The 25,257-nt window shown below is 59.2% G+C and overlaps 2 protein-coding genes and 1 long non-coding RNA gene across 5 annotated transcripts in view; 1 reads left to right on the top strand and 2 right to left on the bottom strand.

The window, feature by feature from the left end:
- The window catches only part of Sdk2 (sidekick cell adhesion molecule 2), a 244,380-nt gene that overhangs the window by 181,306 nt on the left and 37,817 nt on the right, over positions 1 to 25,257 (top strand). For 2 of the 3 annotated variants that reach the window (XM_046463439.2, XM_046463441.2), the window contains exons 16-34: positions 131 to 271; positions 1,363 to 1,544; positions 2,065 to 2,180; positions 10,039 to 10,234; positions 10,347 to 10,445; positions 10,812 to 11,003; positions 12,184 to 12,305; positions 12,580 to 12,689; positions 12,765 to 12,915; positions 15,099 to 15,336; positions 16,006 to 16,121; positions 17,117 to 17,306; positions 18,727 to 18,825; positions 19,767 to 19,961; positions 20,399 to 20,600; positions 21,238 to 21,341; positions 21,799 to 21,869; positions 23,309 to 23,444; positions 24,778 to 24,834. In XM_046463439.2, coding sequence (XP_046319395.1) covers positions 131 to 271; positions 1,363 to 1,544; positions 2,065 to 2,180; positions 10,039 to 10,234; positions 10,347 to 10,445; positions 10,812 to 11,003; positions 12,184 to 12,305; positions 12,580 to 12,689; positions 12,765 to 12,915; positions 15,099 to 15,336; positions 16,006 to 16,121; positions 17,117 to 17,306; positions 18,727 to 18,825; positions 19,767 to 19,961; positions 20,399 to 20,600; positions 21,238 to 21,341; positions 21,799 to 21,869; positions 23,309 to 23,444; positions 24,778 to 24,834 — 2,717 coding nt within the window. The remainder of the gene's footprint in view (positions 1 to 130; positions 272 to 1,362; positions 1,545 to 2,064; positions 2,181 to 10,038; positions 10,235 to 10,346; positions 10,446 to 10,811; positions 11,004 to 12,183; positions 12,306 to 12,579; positions 12,690 to 12,764; positions 12,916 to 15,098; positions 15,337 to 16,005; positions 16,122 to 17,116; positions 17,307 to 18,726; positions 18,826 to 19,766; positions 19,962 to 20,398; positions 20,601 to 21,237; positions 21,342 to 21,798; positions 21,870 to 23,308; positions 23,445 to 24,777; positions 24,835 to 25,257) is intronic. The other variant, XM_046463440.2, reaches the window with a different exon arrangement.
- On the bottom strand, positions 8,593 to 10,094 carry LOC124105968 (uncharacterized). The gene is made up of 3 exons (XM_046463442.2): positions 9,898 to 10,094; positions 9,659 to 9,812; positions 8,593 to 9,429 (listed from the first exon to the last, which is right to left on the bottom strand). The coding sequence occupies exons 1-3, from the start codon at positions 10,077 to 10,079 to the stop codon at positions 9,109 to 9,111; spliced, it is 657 nt and encodes a 218-aa protein (XP_046319398.1). The 5' UTR covers positions 10,080 to 10,094; the 3' UTR covers positions 8,593 to 9,108.
- LOC131424904 (uncharacterized) lies at positions 16,002 to 19,365 on the bottom strand. The gene is made up of 3 exons (XR_009228536.1): positions 19,251 to 19,365; positions 18,071 to 18,190; positions 16,002 to 17,630 (listed from the first exon to the last, which is right to left on the bottom strand). It is a non-coding gene; the product is annotated as an uncharacterized LOC131424904 (long non-coding RNA).

Genomic DNA, 25,257 nt, shown 5'->3' with positions numbered 1-25,257 from the left:
ACACAGCAAGTGTGCAGACTCTGATGGGGATAGGACGGGCAGGGTTTGGCCTTCTCATATCCCATGAAGCTCCTGCATTTTCCCCAGAGACCCAGAGCGAAGGGCTCACCACTCTTGTCTTTTGGGCCAGGGTTTCCCTCCCTGAGGAGCCCCCCACGGCTCCTCCACAGAATGTCATCGCCAGTGGCCGGACAAACCAGTCCATCATGATCCAGTGGCAGCCACCTCCTGAAAGCCACCAGAATGGCCTCCTCAAGGGCTACATCATCAGGTAGGCGTCCATCCTGAGGTCAAGAGGAGCAGCCAACCCAAGGGGAAAGGGACATGTGGGGGCCAGGAGTGGACTGGAAGATGGTATAAATTCGTGGCAGGTCGTTGTCCACCCACCAAGGGCCAGGAGTCACGAAACACACCCACTGTGGTAGGAAGGATTTAGATTAGACATGTAGAAGAACTTTCATCAGCGAGAGTTTGGAAATCAACAGGTATGGAAGAGCGAGGACATAGTATAGACTTCCCCCAGGTTGTGTGGAAGGTGGGGCCACCATATGCCAGGGCCACAAGGAGACGGAGACGGGCGATCTGTTTTAAGAAGCCCTCTGGTTGGGGCCTGGAGCACCTTGGCAGTTGGATTTGGGATGCACCCAAACCCTGGGGGCCTCTCACCGCCCCGTTCTCAGGTTCTAGGAGAGGCGCACACCATGGCTCCGTGAGGCAGCCCTTCCTCCCAAGTCTGGTTGTGCAGAACCGTTCTCGGTTCTCATGGCTTCTGTGTTCCAGTGGAAGGTGGTGGCACAGGTGGCCTTGGATTTTCCTCTCACTGCTGCAAGGAAGCCCCTCTCCTAAAGAGAGAAAATGAGCCCCGGGGCTGGGCTGGGCTCCGTGGTACAGCTCGTCCTTAGCTTGCACGAGGCCCAGGTCCATCCTCAACCACGAAATTTAAAAATAAAATAAAATAAAACACCAGAAAACAAGCTCAACCTTTGGGACTGTTCTGTCAATGGCCTTCAGAGACTGAGGCCCACGGGGTCTTCCCCAGGAACTCTCAGCCTCCCTGGTCAGCCGTCCAGCTCCTGTCCTTGTCCCCCATGAAGAGGACTCGTCCAGACACACCAAATCTGTGCCACCCAGGGGGAAGCTGCTGAACTTAAAAGGCTCACAGTTTCTCCGGCTCCGCGGCTGCGTGGAGCCAGCTCAGGGGCTGGCCGGCCACCGGGCCGAGGCTGCCTGTCAGAAGCACAGACGCCGAGCGCGTCCAGCCCCGCGGGAGGTTCGGGCAGACAGTGTTGCTCTGGGCAGTTTCCTGGGTACGTGGCGAGCAGCTGGACTCGGGGTCCACCGTGCCCTCACCTCCTTCCCCAGGTACTGCCTGGCCGGGCTGCCCGTCGGGTACCAGTTCAAGAATATCACGGATGCCGACGTCAACAACCTGCTGCTGGAGGACCTCATCATCTGGACCAATTACGAGATCGAGGTGGCGGCCTACAACAGCGCCGGCCTAGGGGTCTACAGTAGCAAAGTCACCGAGTGGACGCTGCAGGGAGGTGGGTACGGACGGTGGCCTCGGGGCCAGATGCATCCCTTCCCCCAGGCCCAGCCCCTGCCGGGTCCTCCACCTGTCCAGGCCCGAGCACCTCAGGCCTGCTTCTCCCAGGCCCTTGCTATTGCCCGTGGGTGGATCGGCCCCTGTGTCCAGCTCCTGCAGGGTGGCCAGCTGGGAGGAAGGGGAGGAGGGGGTCAGCGCGGGACATGGGGAAGGGCAGTGGCTTCCAAGGCACAGGGACCTTTGCAAAGTCTCACTTAACTGGATCACGCACGAGACAGCTTGACCCCCCAGTTCTGCATGCGAGATCTTGCATATCCACCCCAGCTACTCATCAGCGCCCTGTGCGTGGGTCGGGCAGCCTTTATGGAACCCCAACTAATCCAGAAGAGGAAGAGGGCACCTCGAGTCTGCACAGGGAGGGGGAGTTGGGCGGGCAGCAAAGTGTGGACTCCCAGCCCTGCGTCTGGGCCAGGGAGGTGGACAGGTCCCTCCAGCCCACCCCATCTCTTGATCTCCAGTCCCCACAGTCCCCCCTGGCAACGTGCACGCCGAGGCCACCAATTCCACGACCATCCGCTTCACTTGGAACGCCCCCAGCCCCCAGTTCATCAATGGCATCAACCAGGGCTACAAGGTACACGGGCGTCCCCTCCCGGGGGGAGCCCTGAGCGTCTCGGGAGGGCGGAGGCTGCAGAGGGAGCCAGGGTAGGGGTGGGGTCCCTCTGCTTCTGAGATCACAAGCCCAGACCAAGCAGAAGACGGGGATAGAGACAAACAGTGCGTAGCCTTTCTCTAATGCCACACACAGGCCTGGGGGCACGGGGACTGTACAGATAGGAGTGTTCTTGGTGACACTGGGCCATAAACAAGACCTGGTCCAGGCTCAGCACCCCTGGGTGCAGCCATGGCCCCACTGGAACAATCTAGCTTGAACTTCTTAGTACCGTTTCTGGGCTGTAAGGGGCGTCCTGCTGGGGTGCGTCTCCCTGACCCCACACAGAGTGTGGCTCAGGGCAGGGGGTTGGGGCCCAGGCTGACGAGGCTAAAACCCCAGCTCTGCCCCCTGCTGTCTGCTTGGACAAGTTCTTTAGTGGGTCTGAGCTTCAGTCCTTCTGTAAATATTTACTGAGCAACAACTGTAGACACCACACTGGCTTCTCGTAACTAAATGGAGTTTCCTCCTTCTGGGGTGAAGACCGTGAGGCCTATCCCCCAGGGGCGCATGAGGACCAAGCAGGATAATGTGTGTGGTCCCTCCAGCACAGTGGCCGACGTCATGGGCACTCAGCGTGGTGTGGGTGGGAGCCAGGCCTTGGTTTCCTAGGGCTGCCACAACCCAGGGCCCCCGACAGGCGGCTTCAACAACAAGGAACGCTGTCACAGCTCCAGGGGCTGGAAGTCCAAGATCGAGGGGTCAGCAAGTTTGCTTGCTTTTGAGTCCTCTCCTTGGCTGTGGATGGCGCTGCCCTCTCTGTCCTCCATGTGTCTGTGGCCTGGCCACCTGTCCTGTTGGATTAGGCCCACCCTAACGACCTCATTTAACTTGAAGGACCTCTTTAAAGGTCCCATCTCCTGGTGGTCACAGTCGGAGGCGCTGGGGTCGGAACCCTGTACATGAATGCAGGGGACAACCTATGACAGCTGACGCAGTGGCAGTGGCAGTAGCACTAGCGCACTGGCTACCTTGGGAATGGCACCAAGTCAGGGTGTCCAACCTGGAACCCAGACCTTAGATCCTTGGCCCGGGCTCTCTTCTCCTCTCAGGGGCACATCCTGCCTGCCCCCACCCCCGAGTACTAAAGCCAGGTCACATCGTGCCTGTCCCCAGCATCCTGGAGCAGGTATCCAGGGGCTGTCTGCTTCCCCCCTTGTGGGAACGGAGGCCAAGGGGGCATTTGTGGGGCGAGGCTCGGGAAGCCAGCAGGTAAGGGGAGAGAGCTACAGGCTCTGGGTTTGAGCTAAGGGATCTGGTGACCTTGAGGTGACTTCTTCCACGTCCTGGAGCCCCCTGTATCTCTCTGCACTAGGTTTCCACACATGCCACACCCCAGAGCCTTTCTAGGACAAGCAGCTGAGCCATGTTACTACAGGGTGTGTGCGTGGGGACCAGACAGGACAGGAGTGGGATTAAGGTGCCAGGAGAATTTCTGCTTAGATCCCCTGGCCCACCCCGGCCACAGCTTCTCCCTAGGAAGGCAGGCGACCCCAGGCTGAGCTGAGGTCAGGGTGCCACAGCCTAACGCTCCAGTGCTAGCTGGCTGCAAAAGACTCCCAATTGGGACCCAAGGGGGAAGGCAGGGAGGGAAGGAGGAGGCCAGCTTTGCCAGGAGTCAGTCCAGGAACCAAGCTGGGGACAATTAGCTCCCTGCTGCCGAGCCTGAGCATAAGTTCTATTGCACATGTGGGAGGGCTCAGCCACAAACTTGTAAGGCTCCCCAGGCTGGAGGCCAATCAGTGGCCTGGACAATTAGAGCAATGGCCCAGGGTGACCCAGAGCAAGAAAAGGCTGCAGAAGCCCCCCCAACACCTGCCAATGCTCAGGCCTCACTTGGCATTCTGCACGCAGTAGCTGTTCAATTAAAACCAGTGGGGATGAGCTGCCTGGTGTCTTGAGCCCTGGAGCTGGTGGAAGAAGAAGGGCCCGTTTCCCAAGAGCCCCGGGGAATGAGGGTCCTGGTCTTCACCCCACTTTCCAGAGGAAGAAACGACGGCTCAAGAAGGAAATCACTTGTTCAGGGTCAAGGGAGTCATTGCTAAGGCTGAGATTCAAACCAGAGCAGTGCTTTTTCTTCCCTTAAAAAGAAAACATGTGTTATGTTTTTATTATAAAATAAGGATTACCACTTGATTTTTTTTTTCAATACAAATGACTAAAGGCAGGAATTTTTTTTCTCCTGCTTCTTTGGCTTTCAGTGTGTCTGTTACAGAGAGGGAAAGAAAAAAAAAAAAAGAGGAGTGTCTGTCTCTTGTATATATACCTGTGATAACAATGGACTTTGCTTGTCCACTTTTAATTGTGAAAAATTTTAAACATCTACAAAAGTAGAGGGAGGCGCTAATGAATGCCCCTCTACCAGCCCCAACTTCCCCTGGTCCCAGCTCATAGCCACATGTGTCCCAGGGACTCCCCAGCCCTCCCCCGTCCCCTAGAATATTTTAAGGCAAATCCCGGGCCGTTTTGTTCCGTAAATGCTCTTGTAGATGAGGATCGTAGATAACGTCTCCGCTTAGAACAAGACCCATCATCATCGTCATGCCTAAAAATGTCAACAGCCCCTGCACGTCCTTAGACACCCGGCCAGCCTTGCAGGTTCTGGGACTGCCACTTCGTTTCTGAAAACCATTGGTTTATTTGCTCCAGGATCTAAATGAGGGCCCCACGGTTGCAGGCAGTTGGGTTTTTTTTAAGGTCTCGGTTGATCTATATACTCTCTCTCTCATCTCTTTCTCTCTCTTTTTTCTTATAATTTATTGGGTGAAGAAACTGAGTCATTTGTCCTGTGGAATTTTCCACAGCCTGGATTTTGCTGATTGCATCCCGTGGGGTCGTTTAACACGTTCCTCTGAACACTATATTTGCAGTAAATTGGAATGTTCAACCACGGGCTGGTCGGACTCAGGTTCGATTTCTCTTTCTTTCTTTCTTTTTTGGTGGTTGTTGTTTTCAATACTGCTTCCTAGATGGCCTTGTGTATTTTCGTCGAAGACCAAGTCTGACTGTCTCTCATTGTGATGTCGGTGGCTGTCAATGGCCCTCACATGATCTATTATTTCAGCAGGGGTTGCAAAATGGGATAGGGAAATGCTATCATTGCCTTTTGATTTATTAGCTGAAATGCTTTTTTTTAGAAAAGAATGTTCCTTTTATTGACTTTTTGGCCAACTGAACATTGAGTTCATTTAGTTTGAGAAGCCGAGTGCCAGCCCCATTCTTTCTGATTGCTTACCAATTTGCAGTATAATGAATTGGTTCCTTAGTCGCCTCTAAGGTGACAAGTGAGTCACGGCTGGACATGGGTGTAGGTCTGGCTTTGTTTTGCTTTTTGTAATATTATTATGCACGTAAGGATTTTTAACACCTCTGATGTGCTTCCGTCCACTGCCATTATTATTCTTATAGATGCCACATTGACCCTCCTTCATGTCCATTCCTCAGTCCTTGGACATGGCCCCAGGAGTCTGTGACGGCTTCTTTGCTGTCTGGTATGAGAAGATGTTCCAAGCTATAGAAACTTCCTTCATTGTGCCCTGGATTAGCCCTTTCTTCACAACAATTTAATTCCTTTTTTTTTTTGGTGGGGGGCGGGGTACCTGGGATTGAACTCAGGGGCAGCTGACCACTGAGCCACAGCCCCAGCCCTAGGTTGTATTTTATTTAGAGACAGGGTCTCACTGAGTTGCTTAGCGCCTTACTTTTGCTGAGGCTGGCTTGGAACTCGCGATCCTCCTGCCTCAGCCTCCCGACCTGCTGGGATCGCAGGTGTGCACCACCGCGCCCAGCTACCTTGCTTCCTTTCAGAAGGAAGGGATAGTTAGATGCCACACTCCGGGCACTGGGGTTCTACTTGTTCCAGGATGGCTATCATATCTAGACTCTGTTCATGGTCAGCTAGAAGGAAATGCATTTTTTTTAGGATAAAATGCATACTGATACTTCCTATTCAATTTCAGGACTACAAGCTTTTTAATAATCTCACTGGTCTTTTAATAATCTCATAACTCTTTTCTCCACACTGAAAATTCAATTCCTGCACCAGCAGCGTCATTACCCACCTACTTCACCCCACAAGCACACACAGCAGTCTCAGAATAGTAATAGGAACAGGTTGAAGACTGAAAATAGCTGGAGAATCTGCAGTCCTTTTGCTCTCAGGGTCTGTCCCGAGAGGGATGCGCTTCACATGTTTTTGAAGTAGTTTCCCTGGGTATGATTTTGCTACAGCTCCATACCCTATTAGGTTCATTGAATTCATTTTGTTTTCGATTTTGGGGGATTGATTTTTTTTAATTTAATTTGGTGCCATAATTATATACAATATTTACACGGCTCTAAAATCAAATCTACAAAGCCAATGCCGAGAGCGCCATCCTCCGCCCCAGCCCTCTCTCCCCAGAGGTTGGAGTGTTCTGGTTTGTTTCGTTTGGTTTTTCCTTTTGCTTATGTTTAAAGCGGGAGCGTGCATATATATCACTGTGTGCCCTCTCCTTCCTGGTAAGTGACAGTGTGCTCTCCACACCCTCTCCACCTTGTGTTTTAACATGATTGTCATCTACAATGCCCCTGAGGTCCCTCCACAGCAGCATACGGATGCCCGTCTCCCCTGGTCCTTCTTTGAATCCACAGGTACCCCACCTACCCCATGGTGTCCTTAGGTAACCAGACCCCTACTTTGGGCCGTTGCTACTTGACCCACGATGTTGGCTTGGTGCATACGGCTCTTTCTATTTTCATGGCATAGCTTTGACATGGATGCCTAGAAATGAGATTGTTAGGTCAAAGGGTAAGTGTGTCTGTCATTTGACTACTTTTGCCAAATATTGCCCCTTCAATTTATTGTTTTGAAAAATTTAAGAAATAGGGGCTGGGGTTGTGGCTCAGCAGTAGAGTGCTCGCCCAGCACTTGAGAGGCCCTGGGTTCAATCCTCTGCACCACATAAAAATAAATAAAATAAAGGTATTGTGTCCAACTACAACTAAAAAATAAATATTTAAGAAAAGAAAAAATTAAGAAATAGGGCTGGGGATATAGCTCAGTTGGTAGAGTGCTTGCCTTGAATGGACAAAGCCCTGGGTTCAATCCCCAGCACTGCACACACACACAAAAAAAAAAAAAAAAATTAGGAAATAGCCAGGTGTGGCGGTGCAAGCCTATAATCCCCTCGGCTTGGGAGGCTGAGGCAGGAGGACTACAAGTTCAAAGCCAGCCTCAGCAACTTGGTGAGGCTTTAAACAACTCAGGGAGACCCTGTCTTTAAATAAGACATTTGAAAAGGGCTGGGGATGTGGCTCAATGATGGTTAATCATCCCTGGGTTGAATCCCCAGTACCAAAAAGAAAATAGGAAATCTATCTATGATTCAAAAAACCAAGCTTACATCAGAAAACCGCCTCCTGCCCTCGTCCTCCATCTCCCTGGACCCACTCACCCTTCCCAAAGCTCCCCTCTCTCCGTGACCATAGCCGCTGGTTTCCCACATGTCCTTCCACGGGGTTCGGGGAGCAGTGGAGGAGCCGGGGAGATTTCCCCACCCACGTCCTGTACCCGCCCCCCAGGGTGCTCCCTGCACCAGGAGCAAGAGGCTTCCCTGTCCTCTAGGCCCCCTGCCCAGCAGGGTGGCCAACGCTATCCCCCCCTCCTGCCAGGGCTCAGAGAGGAGGAGTGGCTTTCCCAGGGTCACACAGTAAGGGACAGAGCTGGGCTCGGGTTCAGGGGTCCCACCTCCAAGGCCAGTCCCCTTCCTTCCCCCTGGTGGCTGCGCATTCTGTGTCCCCTACACGCTGTCCTCCAATACAGGGTTTCTCCACTGTAAGGGGGCTACCTGCCAGGGACCTCAGGAATGTCACCGTCTCCTGCACTCCACACCCCAGAGTAGATGGTTAGAAGCTGCCACCAACTGCCACTGCCGTGGGCTAGGACCTCAGATGTGGAACTGTAGGTCACCAAGTCCTTTTGCTGGGGAATGAGCCCAGGGCCTTGCGCTCGCTAGGCAAGGGCTGGACCTTTGAGCCACCTCACAGCGCCCTTCTTTTTTCTTCTTTCCTTCCCCAGCCCTTTTTGAATTTTGAGACAGAGTCTTGCTAAGTTGCTGAGGCTGGCCTTGAACTTGAGACCCTCCTGCCTCAGCCTCCCCAGTCTCTGGGCTCACAGGCGTGTGCCACCAGGCCCAGCTATGAAGTCCATATCGTCAGTCCTCAAAACCACACTCTCCTTTCCTGCGCACCTCCTGTGGGCCATTTTGGGGGGCAAGGCCCCATGATATTGTCGGAAGGCACCTTTTAAAGACATTTTTTTCTTTTATTTTTTAAAAAATAGTAGTAATTTTAATTGGCGTGAGCCCAATAAAATAATATTTACCCAAATTTTACACTTGCTAGGGAACACACCACACAATTAATTCCAACAGCGTAATTAATTCAAATTTACATTAATTAAATTAAATTAAAACATTAAACTTGTTTCTTCATCTACTCCAAAGAAGTTCGGCAATTTAATTGCTATGAAACAAGATAACTGAAATAAAGAGGATATTTAACATACTTATTAAATGCCACTTAGTATTTCTGATTAGTATTTTTAGGGTCTAATTAGTGTCTAATTAACTGGCTATAGGCTATCTTTTCACAATATCAATTAAATTTCAAAACATCCTTTGTAAACACTCAGGCCTGAAAAGGAGAAGATTAAGCATTGTTACGGGCGTGAGTTAATCGGAGACGTTGGCGTGGTATTGTTTTATATCTATAAATACCCGTGCTTATTAAAACTCATCGAGTGTAGCTTTTCACCATTAATTGCTATTTAATCAACTTCAAATAAACGAGGAATCTCTGAGGCCAGCTGTCATTGTGGGAGACAGATGAAGGGCCAGGAAACAGGGCGTGGGGTGAGAGAGCAGGAGGGGGACCAGGGGGGCCAGGCCGAGGCAGCCGACGGGGGGGTTCGCAGGCAGCATGCGTTCCCAGGTGCAGACGCCCCACCTCCAGGTGACTGTAAGACTAAATCCTGATGGGGAGCAACTGTGGGAGCATAAGAGGGACACCCACAAACCAAGTTGCCAGCCGAGTGGCAGGGCCGGGTGGCCAGGCCTACAGTCCAGTGACTCGCAGGGCTGAGGCAGAAGCAGGTCCAGTGGAAGGCCAGCCCGGGCAACTGAGTGAGATCCTGTTTCAAGATCAAAAATGCTGGAGGTGTGGCTCAGCAGCGGAGTGCCCCAAGTTCAACCCCAGTACCCCACAAATGATAAGTTCTCAGTTTTATGGGAAGTGACCCTTGGACCCTTCTAGGGAAGAGCTGCCTCAGCCCCAGGAAGAAAGGTTGGAACTGGAACCTGAACTCCCCCTAGTAAAGGTCCTAGTGGAAGTCGCTCAGCCCCTGAGCCCAGTCTCCTCACCTGTGAAGTAAAGGGCGTCTTCTTAGGTCTGCAACCGCGCATTGGCCCAAACATCTTGGGATTCCTTTTGAACAAGGATCTCTTCGTTTTAGTTTTGTACTGAGCCTGCCAGTTACCGAGCTGGTCCTGGTAAAATGCCTCCCGTGTGGGGTCCCTGTTAAAATCGGGGACAGACACTCATAGGAAGCACCCAGCCTGTACCTTGCCCAGATTCAGAGGCTCAGGAAATGGAGCAGTACCTCAGAGTGAACACGGGGCCACGGGCCTCGGGAGCCTGAGGGCTATCCCTTCCTGGGGACAAGGGACCCCTGGACCTGGGCTCCTGGACGCTGTCCACTGGCCCAGCCTCTTCTCGAACGTTCTTGCTGGCCTGTCCCCAGCTGATCGCCTGGGAGCCCGAGCAGGAAGAGGAGGTCACCATGGTGACGGCGCGGCCCAACTTTCAAGACAGCATCCACGTGGGGTTCGTGTCGGGGCTGAAGAAGTTCACGGAGTACTTCACCTCCGTGCTGTGCTTCACCACCCCGGGGGACGGGCCCCGCAGCAGCCCCCAGCTCGTGCGCACCCATGAGGACGGTAGGTTCCGGCAGCCCTGCCCCTCAGCCCCACCCGAGCACCCCCGCCGCACTGCGGACTGTCCCTCGACGGTGGCCGCGCTCCGGTTCTGACTGGCCCTCTTGGGGAACAGTGCCGGGGCCCGTGGGACACCTGAGCTTCAGTGACATCCTGGACACCTCGCTGAAGGTCAGCTGGCAAGAGCCAGGGGAGAAGAACGGCATCCTCACAGGTAGGCACCAGCTGCCCCTCTCCAGAGGGCAGACGGGCGAGGAGAGGCCAGCTGTCCCTCCCCAGAGCTAGTCCCCACCTGGACCAAGAGGCCCCCTCGGGGGAGGCTCTTGGCACCTCTGTCTCCAGTCCATCCTGGTGTCTCTGTCCCAGATCATGGGGCCCTAGAGGTCTCTGGGGCCTCAGGGGGCTGCCGTGAGGACGTGCCTGCTCCAGAGCAGTGCCCACCCAGGTGGCAGCCCAAAGAGCCTAAGGCCAGCAGCTCCACCTCCCTTGGCCCCACTGTTCCCAGTGGGTGGGGAAGTGGGAAGCCCAGCGAGGGGGGCTGAGGGTCCCCCGAGCTCAGGCCACCGCGGGGCTCCCCCAGGGTACCGCATCTCCTGGGAGGAGTACAACCGGACCAACACCCGCGTGACCCACTACCTGCCCAACGTGACCCTGGAGTACCGCGTCACGGGCCTCACCGCGCTCACCACCTACACCATCGAGGTGGCTGCCATGACCTCCAAGGGCCAGGGCCAGGTGTCCGCCTCCACCATCTCCTCCGGGGTGCCTCCAGGTAGGTGGAGCCGGCCCCGCTGGTCTCCCGAGAGGAGCCTGCCGGGGAGCGCCCTGCCTGTGGGAATCCTGGCGCCCTCCCCCAGAGCCCTCCCCGCCCTGTGGTCCCGTGACCCGGGGTCCTCCCCTGAGCGGGCTTAGCCCCTGTGGCCCCAGGGCTGTAGATGGAGGCCCTGGCCCACCGCGCCTCCCCACGGCTCTGAACAAGGCGGAGGCTTCGTGGGCCCTGCACCCCACACGCCAGGCTCCCCATGAGGCCATGGCCTCTCTGATTCAGGGGATTTATCACTGTCACCCAGAAAGTCCAGCTGCTTCCAGCCACGGAAGGGTTGGCTGGGCAGGGATGGCGGAGTATGGTGGGTGGGCATGGAGCGCTAGCTGGGGTCCACAGCTCCGCAACCTGGAACAGCCCAAGTAGCCCCCCGTGCCTCAGTTTCCCCATCTGTGTACATGGAGAGGTGGGCAGACAACCCTGTCATTGTGTCCACATGGGACCTGGCCAGGATCGCTGGACCTGCCCATGGAGATAGCTGAGGCACCAGGGCTTCTGCACTACGTAGGTCAGGGAGACTGACGGAGGTTTCTGTAGAGCCCACTAAGGGGCCTCATATACATCAACCTGGTCCAGCCCTCACAATCACCCTGAAACAGGTGTTATCATCACCTCCACTTTCCTGAGGCACAGAGAGGTGGGTAACTTGCCCAAAGATGCACAGCCTATAAGTGGTGAAGTTGGATTCAAACTCAGTCCACCTCCAGGGTTCTCAGTTGGCAAATAGGAGCTGCCTCCGGTCCCCACGTGTCCCTCTCACCTCCTCAGCACTACTGAGTATGAAAGGCTTTGTAAGGGTGGAGAAGGATGGGGAGGATGGGTCCTGTTTGGTTTCTCCTGAGCCCGGCTTGGTTTTGTGCTGCCGCTGACTCCCTCACGAGCATCTCACTCACACCCAGATCTGCCAAGGGTGGCCTCTGGCATAGGTGGCCCTGGGAGGTCCCCTTAGTCCCCAACCTGTCAGTTCCCTGCTATCAACATGGCGCCCCATCAGACACCCCGTGTGGGCCACACCTCCCCTGGGACCCTGGGGCCTCTCAGGAACAGAGGACGCACAGCCCGCTCCAGGCCGAGTCTCTTCACGGGGAGCAGCGCCCCACGCGCCCTTCCTGCCGTCCCCCTTTCCTAGAACTCCCAGGAGCCCCCACCAACCTGGGCATTTCCAACATCGGGCCCCGCTCCGTGACCCTGCAGTTCCGGCCGGGCTACGACGGGAAGACCTCCATCTCCCGCTGGCTGGTGGAAGCTCAGGTGACGCCTGCTACGGGGCTGGGGCCGTGGGGCGCAGATCCGGGCTCCACCTCCAGGGATTCTGCTGGGCTGGGCCTCAGCCGCCATCCCTGGCCGCGCTCCCGAGGCCTCTGCAGTCCCATTTGGGGTCCTGGAAAGATGCTGGCGCCACGCGGCACCCTCGGCGGAGCCCTGGCATTGGGACCAGGACCTCCCCTGGGCAGAGCTGGTGCGCACAGGCGCTGGGGCTCGGGGCACCCCAACTCGGCACGTCTAAGGGTCACCCCTCTTCCAGGTGGGAGTGGTCGGGGAGGGTGAGGAGTGGCTGCTGGTCCACCAGCTCAGCAACGAGCCCGACGCCCGCTCCATGGAGGTGCCCGACCTCAACCCCTTCACCTACTACAGGTGAGGCGCGGCCGCGCGGGGCCCTGGGGGGCGGGGGACGGCTGGCCGGTCCTGCTCACGCCCTCGCCCCCCCAGCTTCCGCATGCGCCAGGTGAACATCGTGGGCACCAGCCCGCCCAGCCAGCCTTCCAGAAAGATCCAGACCCTCCAGGCGCCCCCAGACATGGCCCCGGCCAACGTGACCCTGCGCACAGCCAGCGAGACCAGCCTGTGGCTCCGCTGGATGGTGAGGCCCCCCGCCCGGGGAGCGGGCACTGGGGTGGGGGGTGTCCCCTTGACCCCCACCCTGGGAAGCCGTCTTGGCCTCAGAGGGGGCCTGCAGAGAGGACCTATCTGCCTTCTCCTTGCTTCTTCTTCTTCTTTTTTTTTAACTTTTTAAAAAAATAGACTTTTTACTTCTGTAGATAAGCTGCCTGATAATCAACCGTGGCTGAATGAGCCAACGCCTCCCAAGGGATGGAGAGGCCAGAACGCTTTTTACTGAGCACCGGGCAAATGCACATTTAAACAATTCAGGAACTATACAAAGGACACGTTATCCTCCCAATGTATAGCTTAAAAAAAAAGCAAGGCTCAGAGAGGTTATGAACTTGCCTTGGCCACACAGCTCTCTCAGTGGGTCTGGATTGAGCAGTGGATCTGCGCTCAGTCAGAGAGTGAGCACTTGCTGCTGAGCCGGAGGGGGCCAGGGAGAGCATGAGGCTGTCACCGTGCTGGTCCTACAGGAGGCAGCGGCCAGGGCTCCCTCTCCTGCCAGGTGCTTCATTTCATAGTCAGGCCTTGAACCTCAGCAGGCCTGTGACAGCAGGCTGAGCTTGGTCCCCAATTAGCGGAAGAGGAAACGGGGGCAGAGCGAGGTTGCCCACCTGCCCAGCGCCCTCACACCCTCCCGCACCCCTACTTCACAGCAGAGCCGGGTCCCACCCAGGGAGTCTACCTCCAATCCACATCCCCGGCCACCGAGCCCTCTGCCTCCAGGTCCAGGGAATGTTAGACACAGTCTCTCCGCAGCCTCCTCTGTGCAGCCAGCCCCCAGAGGCCCCGGGGAGAAAGGAGAATTCTTAGACCAAGGTGGGGGGCAACCCCGTCTCCTGGGCTCCTTAGGGAACCCAGAGCCCTGCACTGAAGGAGCTCACGAGGGTGCCTGCCTCTGCTGGGCCCATTGACCACCCCGCCTCATCCCCACGAAGGTCTTCAACTCACTGTGCAAAACACAGCTTGCACGGACCTGCCGCACGGTGGTGGCAGGGAGCACAGGGCATGGCTACCTCTCACCCTGGGACACGGCCTGACAGATGGTGCCAATGGCTGTCACCTGGGTAGGCATTAGCAGTACTAGCACCAGAGAGGACTATGGGGTCAGCCAGTGGCCTCCCTCCCAAACCCCCCCAGGCCCCCTACTTCCACCTCCTGAGTCTCACTTGGAGGTTTCCAAATATTGAAAGGTCACAGGAGGGTGGGGAGCCATGGCTGTGCCCTGTGGCCGGCGCCTCTCAGACCCACTTGGCGGTGCACACCCTTCACTTTCCACAGCAGGTGGGGCTCCACCCCACCTCGGGCTCCCTGACCCCTCGGTTCAGTTCTAATAGTCTCTGGTCCACTTCACTGAGTGTCTGCAGAGGGTGGGGGTGTGTGTCAGCCACTGAGACAGGCCCGGGGAGGAGCTGGACTAAGTGGCTTCCAGGGTGGTGAGCTGTGGACCGCACGTCCTTGGGAGGCCCTGGGGAGGCTGACCAAGAGGAGGGGACCACAGGTGGCCCAGCTCCACTCTGTCCAATACAAGGCAGTGAAGATCAGCTTTCGGCTCCAGGCCACAGACACCCACCTCCTCTGCTCATCAGCACTGGCCAGGTTCACCAAACAACCTTGAGCCAGTGACCACGGCCCCTCTGGCCTGGTGCTAATGCCTGGGAACAGAATCTCCCTTTTCTCTTTGGTGAGACTTGAACTAGCAGGAAGCTAAACATGCATCAGGAGAGACTGAAGTGTGCTGGATAGCAGGACTTCCTGGAAATGAGAGGGAATATCCAGGGAATGTCCTCTCTGTGTGTCCGCTCCTCCAAGGGCAGCATGCGCTGAGGCCAGGTGAGTTAGGCAAGTGAGACAACCAGAGCCAAAGGTGCTCAGTCTCCTAAACAGGACCAAGTCCCTGGGCAGGGGCGTAAGTTAGCCACGTACACAGTGGAGATGGCCCTGCTCCTCCTCGGAGCCTGGAGGGGAGAGGAGAGGAGTTGGAGACACCATGTACACCCCCAGCCAGGCCAGGGCAGCGCCTCTCGGGGACACTGGCAGCCGGGTCAGTGGACCAGGTCATCCTGCAGGCCAGGAAGAGGCCAGGCCCGGGGTGCCGGGCAGTTCTCCCTGCACGGGTGTCCCGGCCTCATGGCGCTCTGCCCCACCTGGCCGCAGCCTCTTCCAGAGATGGAATACAACGGGAACCCCGAGTCCGTGGGCTACAAGATCAAGTACAGCCGATCGGACGGCCACGGCAAGACGCTGAGCCACGTGGTGCCGGACCGCGTGGAGCGGGAGTACACCATCGAGGACCTGGAGGAGTGGACGGAGTACCGCGTCCAGGTCCAGGCCTTCAACGCCATCGGGAGCGGGCCCTGGAGCCAGACGGTGGTGGGCAGGACCCGGGAGTCAGGTACTCCCGTCCCTGTCCCTCTGCCCTCAGGCTGTCCAAGGGCCAGCAGGCGGGGACCGTCCTCAAGCAGCCTGAGCAGCTTCCCTCTGCCCAGTGCCGGGAGACCCCGGGGCCTGCGCCTTCCCCAGGACCGTCCCCACTGCAGGGACACGTCCGGGCAAACTGCCCCTCCCCGCCCTCAGCGTTAGCCCTGACGCCCAGCAGTGCTGCAAAGAGCCCAAGATGGAGTCCAGGGAAGGGGTCACCCTCAGAACATTCCAGAAACAGAACCAGCAGCTCCTATGGGGCCTGCCCAGGGGTCACCCATAGAACAGGAGCCCCAGCCTCAGGGAGCCCTCGTGTCCACCCAGGTCACCACCTGGGGCTTTCTCCTGGTCCTTTACATGACCAGGAGCTTCCGGGGCCTCCCGGTCCCCTGTCCCCACCCCTCCTCCCTGCACAGCTCACTGAGGTCAGTCAGAGCAGAGGACAATGAGGGAGGCAAATGAGAAACCAGAACAGCATCTGGACATGCCCAAACCAAAGACCTCAGAGCAGAGTGACCGCCGGGTTGTCCTCTGAGGGAGCCGGCCACCTGGAGCCAGCTCCTCCGCCCCCACCCTGCTCCCCTCCCTCTACCATAGAGGGACTCGGGCTCAGTTCTCGCTCTCCGCTCCCTCCCTCCCTCAGTCCCGTCCTCTGGCCCCACCAACGTGTCCGCGCTGGCCACCACCTCCAGCAGCATGCTGGTTCGCTGGAACGAGGTCCCCGAGGCAGACCGCAATGGGCTGGTGCTGGGCTACAAGGTGAGTGTCAGGACCAGAGGAGGGGGTGGGGTCCCTGCACTGGGCACCCAGCCTCTCCACCCAAGGTGTCCTGTCATCCATCACTCTCAAGGCCTCTGCCTTCTAGAGTGGATATGGGGTCTGCCTGGCTTCCCATCAGCAGGAGTCTCCTGCCCTCAGGGGTGGGGAAACAGCCAGGGCCAGGTCCTTAGGGCTGTGCCCCTTCTTCCAAGAGGCCACGCTAGGGGGCCCAGCCTTGCTCAGCTCTGTCTTTGTATTAGTCAGGTTTTCGTTACTGTAACAAAGCACCTGGGACAGGTTCGCTTATAAAGAGGTTTGTTTAGCTCACAGCTGGGGAGGCTCAAGGACGTGGTGTCTGCATAGGCTCTGCTCTGGTGAGGGCCCTCTCAGCTATGTCACATTGTGGCAGAGGGCCACAGCAGGAGTTTGCTGGAAAGGTGGTCATGTCGTGGTCACATCTAGGTACAGGAAACTGGGAAGGGCTGAGCAAGGCGAGGCTCGGGCCTCTGTGACAGTCTCCTGTGGAGCTCCCAAGGGGTCACATGAGAACTACATCAGTCCTGCCTGAGGTCAGGGTCCCACTAGGGTGCACCCCTCAAAGGTCCCATCAGGCAGGGACCCAGCACCCATGCATGGGCCCTCGGGGAACAAAGCAACCTCAAACCGCAGCCTTCCAGGGCCTCTGGGGTTTTCTGACAGCTGCTCCAGCCTGACCTGGGACCTGGCAGACTCCTTGTTCCGTGTGCCCCTCCTCCCGTGAGCCTGAGGAGGCCACACTCCCTCCCAGCCCCTGTGCCCACCCGAGGCTCCTCAGGGGCCGTCCAGCTTTACAGCCGCGCAAGCCCCGTGTCCCGGCCCTCTGGGTGCACAGCTTGGCCGTCACCCTGGGCCCCCTGCGTCACGCTAGGTGCCCCAGTCGGCCTGCCCCGTCCCCACACGGCCTGCTCCTGGGCACGAGCCCCTCCTGAGGTCCTCCCTGTGCCGGGCCCTGGCAGGTGATGTACAAGGAGAAGGACTCGGACTCCCAGCCCCGGTCCTGGCTGGTGGAGGGCAACGCGTCCCGCAGCGCCCAGCTCACGGGCCTGGGCAAGTACGTGCTGTACGAGGTGCAGGTGCTGGCCTTCACGCGCATCGGGGACGGCAGCCCCAGCCACCCCCCCATCCTGGAGCGGACGCTGGACGATGGTGAGTCCAAGTCCCAGCGAGCCCAGGGAACACCTGCGGGGGCCACCTTCCTCTGCCCGCCCGGCCTCACCCCGGGATCCCGCTCTGCCCACGGGAGCCGTGGCCTCAGGCTCCTCCTGTGGGGAACCGGTCACTAGGGGCTACCAAGTCTCTGCAAGGGGACACTGATCACAGCCTGCGTGTCCCTAAGGAAGAAAGGACGTCGTGAGGATGGGCAGAGAGCTGGTCCTGTCTGTTGGTCTCTCTCCAGGGCAAGTGTAGGATCGGGGACTTCGCACCTGTTTGATCTCTGTCTTGCCCTGGGCAGGTTTGCTTGAGTGACGTCTGTGAAAGGGAAAGTCTTGGTTTTTCCAGGGCAGGAGCCTCCTGGTTCTCTTTCCAACAAAGTTCCAGGAGCCAAGTACTAGCATTCGCCCTCCTCCAGCAAAGCCCTGGTGCCAGGTGGACCCACGGGTCCTGCTCCCTCCCTCTCCCTCACCCATCCTCACGCCCTGCCCACCACAAAATGCCCAGATGCAGCAGGAGTGTGGGAGGAAGCCAGCACCAGGTGTGGGTCCTCTGAAGTCATAAATCAAGCTAATGGACAGCTAAGTTAACTCTACCCTGTCCTCCTGCCTGGACAAGTCCACGGGTACAGTGACCTGGAGGGCCCCTTCAGGCTTGGAAACCTTGGACCTGTTGGCGTCCTGTGCTGGGAGGGGGCATCACCCCCCCACACCCCCACCCACCCTCTTCCCACCACACCCCTCAGTCTCTACCCATACCGCCAGAAGAGCTGCCCTTGACCATCCCTGGGTTCAAGGGTACAGTCTGCCCCAGGAGGTGGCTCTGAGGACCTTGGAAGCACGCTTGGGGTGGTCTGAGCAGGAATTCCAGAGCGAGATCTAGAGAGACAGATGTGCAGGCTCAGGGTGGTGCTTACTTACCATCGCTGCACAGCCGCCCCCATAGTGGACCAAAGTCAGAGCAGGGGCTTCTAACCCAGACCAGCTGGCACGCAGCTCGGCGGCAGGCGCTTGCCTAGTACAAGCAAGGCCCTGGGTTCCACCCCTAGCACTGCAAAACCAAGTCAATAAGATCTAAAAATGAAGCCCAGCCCCAGGCCAGGGCCCGTCTGCCAGGTTCTAAGGGTGTGCACAGACCAAGCCGGAGCCCCGGATGCCGCCAAGATCACCTGCTGGGAGGGCAGAACCCTCACTCCACCTTCTAGCTCACACCTATCTTGAGGACAGAAGCCTCCCCGAGCTCATTTTGTGTCACTGGTCCCTGACCTGGTACCGGCCCGAGCAGCTGTCCATAGCACTCACTGAGCTGCACGGAGTGGCCCTGTCCCCCTCCACCCGCCCGTCTACTCTGCTGCAGCTGGACGTGCTTGAGGCTGAGCAGAGCCTGTCAGCCTCTTCCCCTGTGTCCCCTCCAGTCCCAGGACCACCCATGGGCATCCTGTTCCCGGAGGTGAGGACCACGTCAGTGCGGCTGATCTGGCAGCCCCCCGCCGCCCCCAACGGCATCATCCTGGGTAAGCCTGGCCCCTCCAGAGCCCCGTCTGCAGGAAGGAGGGGGAGGCACGTTCAGTGACGGCGAGAGGGGAGCTGGGGCAACAAGTGTCCGCGGCCCTTGAGAGTGGGACCCGGTCTCACTTCCCCGGCTGCAAGTTCCTGCCTGTTGCATGATCTGCTGCAGGACAAGACCAAGTTCAGACCCCAAGGACACTGGCTGGGGCCATGCCTCCAAACTCCAGTCCTCAGCCTCTGAGCACCTCGTAAACCTCCACGGTTGTTCCCTGGGGGACGCGCTGGCCAGTCCAGCCCAGCCATGCTCACAGCTGGGCCTGCACCAGGGAGAGAGGCCACAGACCAAAGGTCCAGGTTTCCTGGACACACACTCCCAGAGCCGAAGGCAGGGCTGAGCAAGTCCACTCCCCTGCGGCCTCTGCACTCTCACCTTTACGGTGGTGGCTTGCCAGGCATGGTGGCCCACGGGCTCCTGGGGTCCCAGCCACTCAGGAGGCTGAACAGGAGGATGTCCTGAGCCCAGGGGCTCCAGGCTGGCTGGCAACATAGCGAGACCCAGTTTCTAAGAAATTAAAAGTGAAACAGAGACTCACACGTGCACACGCACAGACGGCGCCTGGACATGCCGGGCCTGTGCCGGCCATGCTCTGGGGAACCCCACGCCTCACAAGACAGTGGGCAGGGCCGCAAGCCCTTAGCCCAGAGACCCAGGCTGGAATTCCAGCTCAGCCGCTTCCCAGCAGACTCGGCCTCCTCTCAGGGCTGACGTAGGAGCCCAGGCACTGTTCACACCCCCAGTCCACACTCCCTAAGGGCCACTGAGGTTTGTAAGTGACCCCAGGGCTCCAAGCAGACAGGGCCCCGCCCAGCGCCCAAGTGCAGACACTGCTGAGGCTGAGGAAGGAAGGACCTGCCTCCAGGGCCACCCTCTCCCCCTTGCCCACAGCCTACCAGATCACGCACAGGCTCAACGCCACCACCGCCAACACCGCCACCGTGGACGTGCTGGCCCCCAGCGCCCGCCAGTACACAGCCACCGGCCTCAAGCCAGAGTCCGTCTACCTGTTTCGCATCACCGCCCAGACCCGCAAAGGCTGGGGAGAGGCCGCCGAGGCCTTGGTGGTGACCACCGAGAAGAGAGGTGACCGACCGCCCATGGGGGCCGGGGAGGCCTGGGTGGGGGGCAGCCAGGTCCTGGCCTGGAATGGCAAGTGAGCTCCAGCCAGGTGGGTGTGGCACACCTGCCATCCCAGCACTCGGAGGCTGAGGCAGGAGGATCGACAGTTCAAGGCCAGCCTGGGCAATTTAGGGAGGCCCTAAGCAATTTATTGAGACCCTGTCTCTAAATAAAAAGGGGGGACTGGGGTGTGGCTTGGTGGTCAAGGGCCCCTGGGTTTTAGGTAAAGGAAGGAAAGACACGAGTCTGGCCCAGAGACATACTCCTGGGACGCGGGCAGCCTGGCAGGTGCCTGACCAGAGGCAGAGGTGCTGGCTGCAGAGAGGGGACCCTGCAGGGTCTGGGTGCTTGGAAACGGGGGTGGCACTGCTCATCTGCCCTGCCCCTCTGCCGTCTCCCAGACCGCCCGCAGCCCCCCAGCAAGCCCACCGTGCAGCAGGAGGACGTGAAGGCACGCAGCGTGCTGCTGTCCTGGGAGCCGGGCAGCGACGGGCTGTCCCCTGTGCGCTACTACACCATCCAGACCCGCGAGCTGCCCGGTGGCAGGTGGGCGCTGCACTCGGCCTCCGTGAGCCACAACGCCTCCAGCTTCACCGTGGACAGGTGAGGAGGGTCCCCCCAGCAGGGCCACTGCCCCCACTCCTTCCCCCCACCCTCCCCGTCGGGGCCACCTCCTGGGTACTTCTGGAGCCTGGCGTCCCCCCCCCTCAGAAGGAGGAGCCTGCAGCCCTCGGGGCGACTCTGCCAGGGCCAGCTTCCCTCCCAACTCTGGCTCCGTGGAATTCCCGGTGGCTGCCTCTCCTCCCACCCGCCCTCCATCAGGAACACAGACACTTGCTGGGGGAGGAGATGGACCCCCAGAGGCCACTCTGTTCTCCCTGGAGAGCCTCGCTCTCCTCAGCTCTTGGCTCGGGACAGGAAGGGCTGTCTGGAGGGGCCCTGAGACCTTTAAAACCGGGAGGGAGGGATACTGGGTGATCTTGTGACTGCCTGGGCCTCCGAGCTGGGCCTGGGGACCCGTGGCTTATCATTGCAGCTAAAGGGCCCCCATGAGGCATGGCCGGGGCTCTTGGTCCAACTTGACCCCTCTGTAACAGAGGTCCTTTCTGAGCCTCAGTGTCCCCATCTGTCTGGGGGGTGTACCCCGCTTCCCTGAGCAGAGATAGATCAGTGAGACTGTGGCTGGACAGGGTCTTCGGGGGTCCTCCGCCACTGAACCCCAACCCCCCACCCCCGACAGGCTCAAGCCCTTCACATCCTACAAGTTCCGAGTGAAGGCCACCAATGACATTGGGGACAGCGAATTCAGCGAGGAGTCGGAATCACTGACCACCCTGCAGGCCGGTCAGTGCCTCCTCCCCAACTTGGGTCTCTTGCTGTTGGCCCTCGGCTGCTTCCTGGCACTTGGGGGGCCCTTCTGGGGGGGAACAGGCCACGGGCTGCTGGGCCCTTCCACCTCCAGGGCAGAACCCCCAGGTGGTGAGGGCCGGAGGAGCCTTAGCCAGGGGCTCAGGTCCCAGACCCAGCCGGACATTCAAATGCATCCTTCAGATGTCTCACAAGCTTCTGAGGAGGGGGCAGGGGCAGCCCAGGAGGCCTGTGGCTCTCGGGCAGCGTGGAAGGTTCGGGACTGTTGGTCTGGACTGGGTCCCTCTCTCCCTCTGCACTGGCCCTTTGTTCTGCGGAGGTGGGTTGGTGGGCACACAGCAGTGACTCAGTCCGCAGTCGGTGGAGTCTGGGCCCCACGGCTCCCTAGGGCTGAGGCTCCAGCCCTCAGAGCCATCTGTCCGTCTCTCCACAGCCCCTGATGAAGCACCCACCATCCTCTCGGTGACACCCCACACCACCACCTCCGTGCTGATCCGGTGGCAGGTATGGGCAGCAGCGGGGGGGGGGCTCCCAGAGGGACTCAGACAAGCTTTGCACTGGGAACAGAAAGCCAAGACCCCCCAGGGCTGCCCTAGAGCACACGGAAAGGCAAGACACAGGGACCCAAGCAGGTGTGTGCCCATAACAGGACACTCTGCACACCCCACACACCTGCTCCACTCTCCAGAGACACCAGCAGGTGCCTGCACCCCGTACTGCTGGCGGGGATGCAGGAGGGGACACACAGGGCCCCAGGTCACACAGCTTGTAAGTGGCAGGGTCGGGTTTATAAACCCATGTCTTCTAAATCCTTGGGCAGAAAAGTCCTTGGGACTCCCAGGATCTCTCAGGTCCCCAGACCCAGCAGCCAGTGCAGGGGTCCCTAACAGCAGCCTGTGCTGTGACTGTGAGCAGGAGACCACTGCCCCCGTGGAGGAAGCGCCCCTCCTCCGTTCTCCTCCAGCTGCCTGCTCTTTGGTGGGCACCGCTGTCCTGCCAGGCCTGGGGAGGATTCTGGGCAAACCTCGCAGACCAGTCGGCCCTGGTATCCTGCCCGTCAGGACCCTCCTGCGCCCTCTGCAGGCCAGCCTCTGGCTCAGCAGGTCACCCGCAGAACCCAAGGTGGCAAGCTGTGTCCCCGCCTCTCAGGATCAGAGGGACGGGCACCAGGTTGTGCCCGTGTGTGGCTGAGGCACGGGCCCGCAGAGGGGACACCCCCTTCAGTGGGAATGCCCTGGTACACCCAGGAGCAAGGGACAGGAGGGGCCAGAGCAGATTGGGGCCAATGTGGCGAAGGGGGTAGGGAGGTGCAGGCAGCAGCCAGGAAAGCAATTAAGGGGCTGATAAAAGGCTGAACCATTTCAGCAGGTTTTGTAAAAGAGGTGTCATAAAAAAGTAGCTCCCACCTTCTCTGGAAGCTTCTTCTCCAACTCAGCTTGGACGGGAGCAGAGAGCAAAGGAGAAAATGATGGTGGGGGGGTGGGGCAGCACACATGGGCACACTCACCCTCCCCTGTGCTGAGGAGCAGGGAGAGGGCTCCGCTGGCAGGAAGTGCTGGCCAGGTAGTCAGGAGGGCTCAGCAGGCCTGGGGAGAGCCGTGGAAGGGCTTCCTGGCCAAGGAACAGCTTGGACGTCCAGAGGTGTACTTCCTTGGCTGTGTGATCATGAGCAAGTGCCTTAACGTCTCTGAGCCTCGGTTTCCTTCCCTGTTGGAGGGAAATGCAGGGTGGTTCTTGCCTTTCCCTGCCTTACAGGGAATGCTGGGTGACTCAGCCGCCTCGTTGGAAATGCTTTGCGAATTAAAGATGCACCATGTTAATTTGATTTATTCATGTTGAGGCACAACCCTCCCTCTGGGCTGCAGGAGGCATGATGGGGGAGAGGACGGCGTGGGGTGAGCAGCGACCCGGGCCCCACTCATGTCTTACCCCCTTCCCTGCAGCCCCCAGCTGAGGACAAGGTCAATGGCATCCTCCTGGGCTTCCGCATCCGGTACCGGGAGCTGCTCTACGAGGGGCTGAGAGGCTTCACTCTCAGAGGCATCAACAACCCTGGGGCCAAGTGGGCGGAGCTCACCTGTGAGTGACATCTGAGGGTGGGGGCACCCTCCTCCTGCTCTAGCCCTCGGCTTCCTGAAGCCCCCTAACCTCACCCTGCCTTCCTCCCGTGTGTGCCTTGTCCTGTCCCCACTTTTCACTCACTGTTTACTGAGCACCTTCTACACGCCCCAAGACCCCCAGGTCACACCGTGATGGAGACAAGGTCCCTGCCTCCTGGAGTAGCCCCAAAAGAGGGGTCTAAGGCCCTGGGCAGGGCAGAGAGGGAGGCCGTTCCAGGAGACCCCGAGCAGGCTCGGGAGGGACATCTGAGCTTTCCAGGTTACGGGCCAAAGGGACAGAAGCCAGGTCACTCCCCAAGAGCGGCTGTCAAGGCCCCTGTCACCCCTAGTGAGTCCCTGCCCTGCCCTGGTCCCTGGGGCTGTAGCCTGTCCCTACAGGAGCAGGAAGCAGCAAGAGGCCCTTGGAGGGCCCAATGAGAGACCCCTGCAGGGCCATCAGCAAGGGACACCAGGGTTGGACCTATGTGTTAGGAGGGCCGCTTTGGTGGCTGAGGGTGATGACTTGGCCGGGGGACAGCGGGGCCAGGGGCAGAGAGGCCAGTGGAGTCTGTTGCAGTGAAGTAGCCAAAGCAGGAGGCTGAGCCAGGCTGGCGGGGGGGGGGGGGGGGGCGCAGCGGGCGGCCAGTCTGGAGAGGACGTGGCACGGGTGTCCCCTCCACAGGGCTCCACAGGGACTCATGGAAGGGGAGAGGAGTAGGCAGGGCGCAGAGGTCCAGGGTACCAGGCCTGGTGGGGCCACTCGCCAAGAGAGGTGCCTGGGACCTGCCCGACCCCCGAGCCCCCCACAGGTCCCCCCCACACACTGTGTCTCCAGTGGCCGTTAGCAGAGCACGCCAGGTGCAGCCCCTAGCAAAGGAGCCTTAGTGTAGAACTAGGAGCATCGGGTCCAGGGGCTGGTCCTGGCCCCGCCGCACGGCGCCCGTGTTTCCTGGTAGTAAAATTGTTTCTGGTTCATCTGAGAAAACTAACGACCCCGGTATTTCAAGGTGGTTTACCAGGGGCTGTCCCCGGAAACAGGAGAGCGGGTTGGGACTACAGGGTCCCCAGAGCTGTCCCCAGGGACGCCACCTGGGGCTCCAAGGGGTCCTCATGACCCTGGGCCAACACCCCCGGGTGGGGGCAGCGCTGACCTGCAGCTGCGTCTTCCAGCAGCACTCCCACCGGGCCCCGGCGCCCCAGGAAGGCGCAGCTCTCGCCCACTCCTCGTGGCCCTACTCCCCTCTTGGGGAGGGGGGGGACGTGGCACTAACTCCTCTGTCTGCTGTCTCTGGCCCCCTGCCCGCTCCCCGTAGCCTTGTACTCCGTGCGGAACCTGAGCCGGCCCAGCCTCACGCAGTGCGAGCTGGACAGTAAGTCTTGCATGGCGGCCCTGGGGCGGCCCAGGCCTCCTCAGGGATGGGGAGTGGGTCCTGCAGAACTCCCGCCCCAGGCCGAGGCGCCCCAGGGTGCCTGAGGAACAGGACCACCCTCCACACAAGTGACTCAAACCCAGGAAGCAGGAGGCCGTTTCCAGGCGGCCCACCCCGTCCCTGTTGGGTGTGGGGTAGGAGCCCACAGCCTCCTGCAGGTGGGAGATGGTGCAGGTCCGCAGTAGGAGCTCTGGGGGCCGCTGGGCAGGTGGGCAGGTGTCCATCGATGCTGCCCAATCCATCCAGTTTGAGGTTCGTCTCAGCCCGCTATCTCCCCGCCCCAGGCCGCTCCTGCCCTGAGCGCTGGGCTGCGGCTCCCCAGCCGGGCCCAGCCACAGCTCACCCTGTGCCTGCTGTTCCTGA

The sequence above is a fragment of the Marmota monax genome, unplaced genomic scaffold (genome assembly GCF_021218885.2).
Source record: "Marmota monax isolate L192 unplaced genomic scaffold, Marmota_monax_Labrador192_F-V1.1 WCK01_AAM20220418_F8-fsc00208, whole genome shotgun sequence".
Classification (NCBI taxonomy): domain Eukaryota; kingdom Metazoa; phylum Chordata; class Mammalia; order Rodentia; family Sciuridae; genus Marmota; species Marmota monax.
The sequence above is the reverse complement of the archived record's forward strand: the minus strand, read 5'-3'. Positions and strand labels throughout refer to the sequence as shown.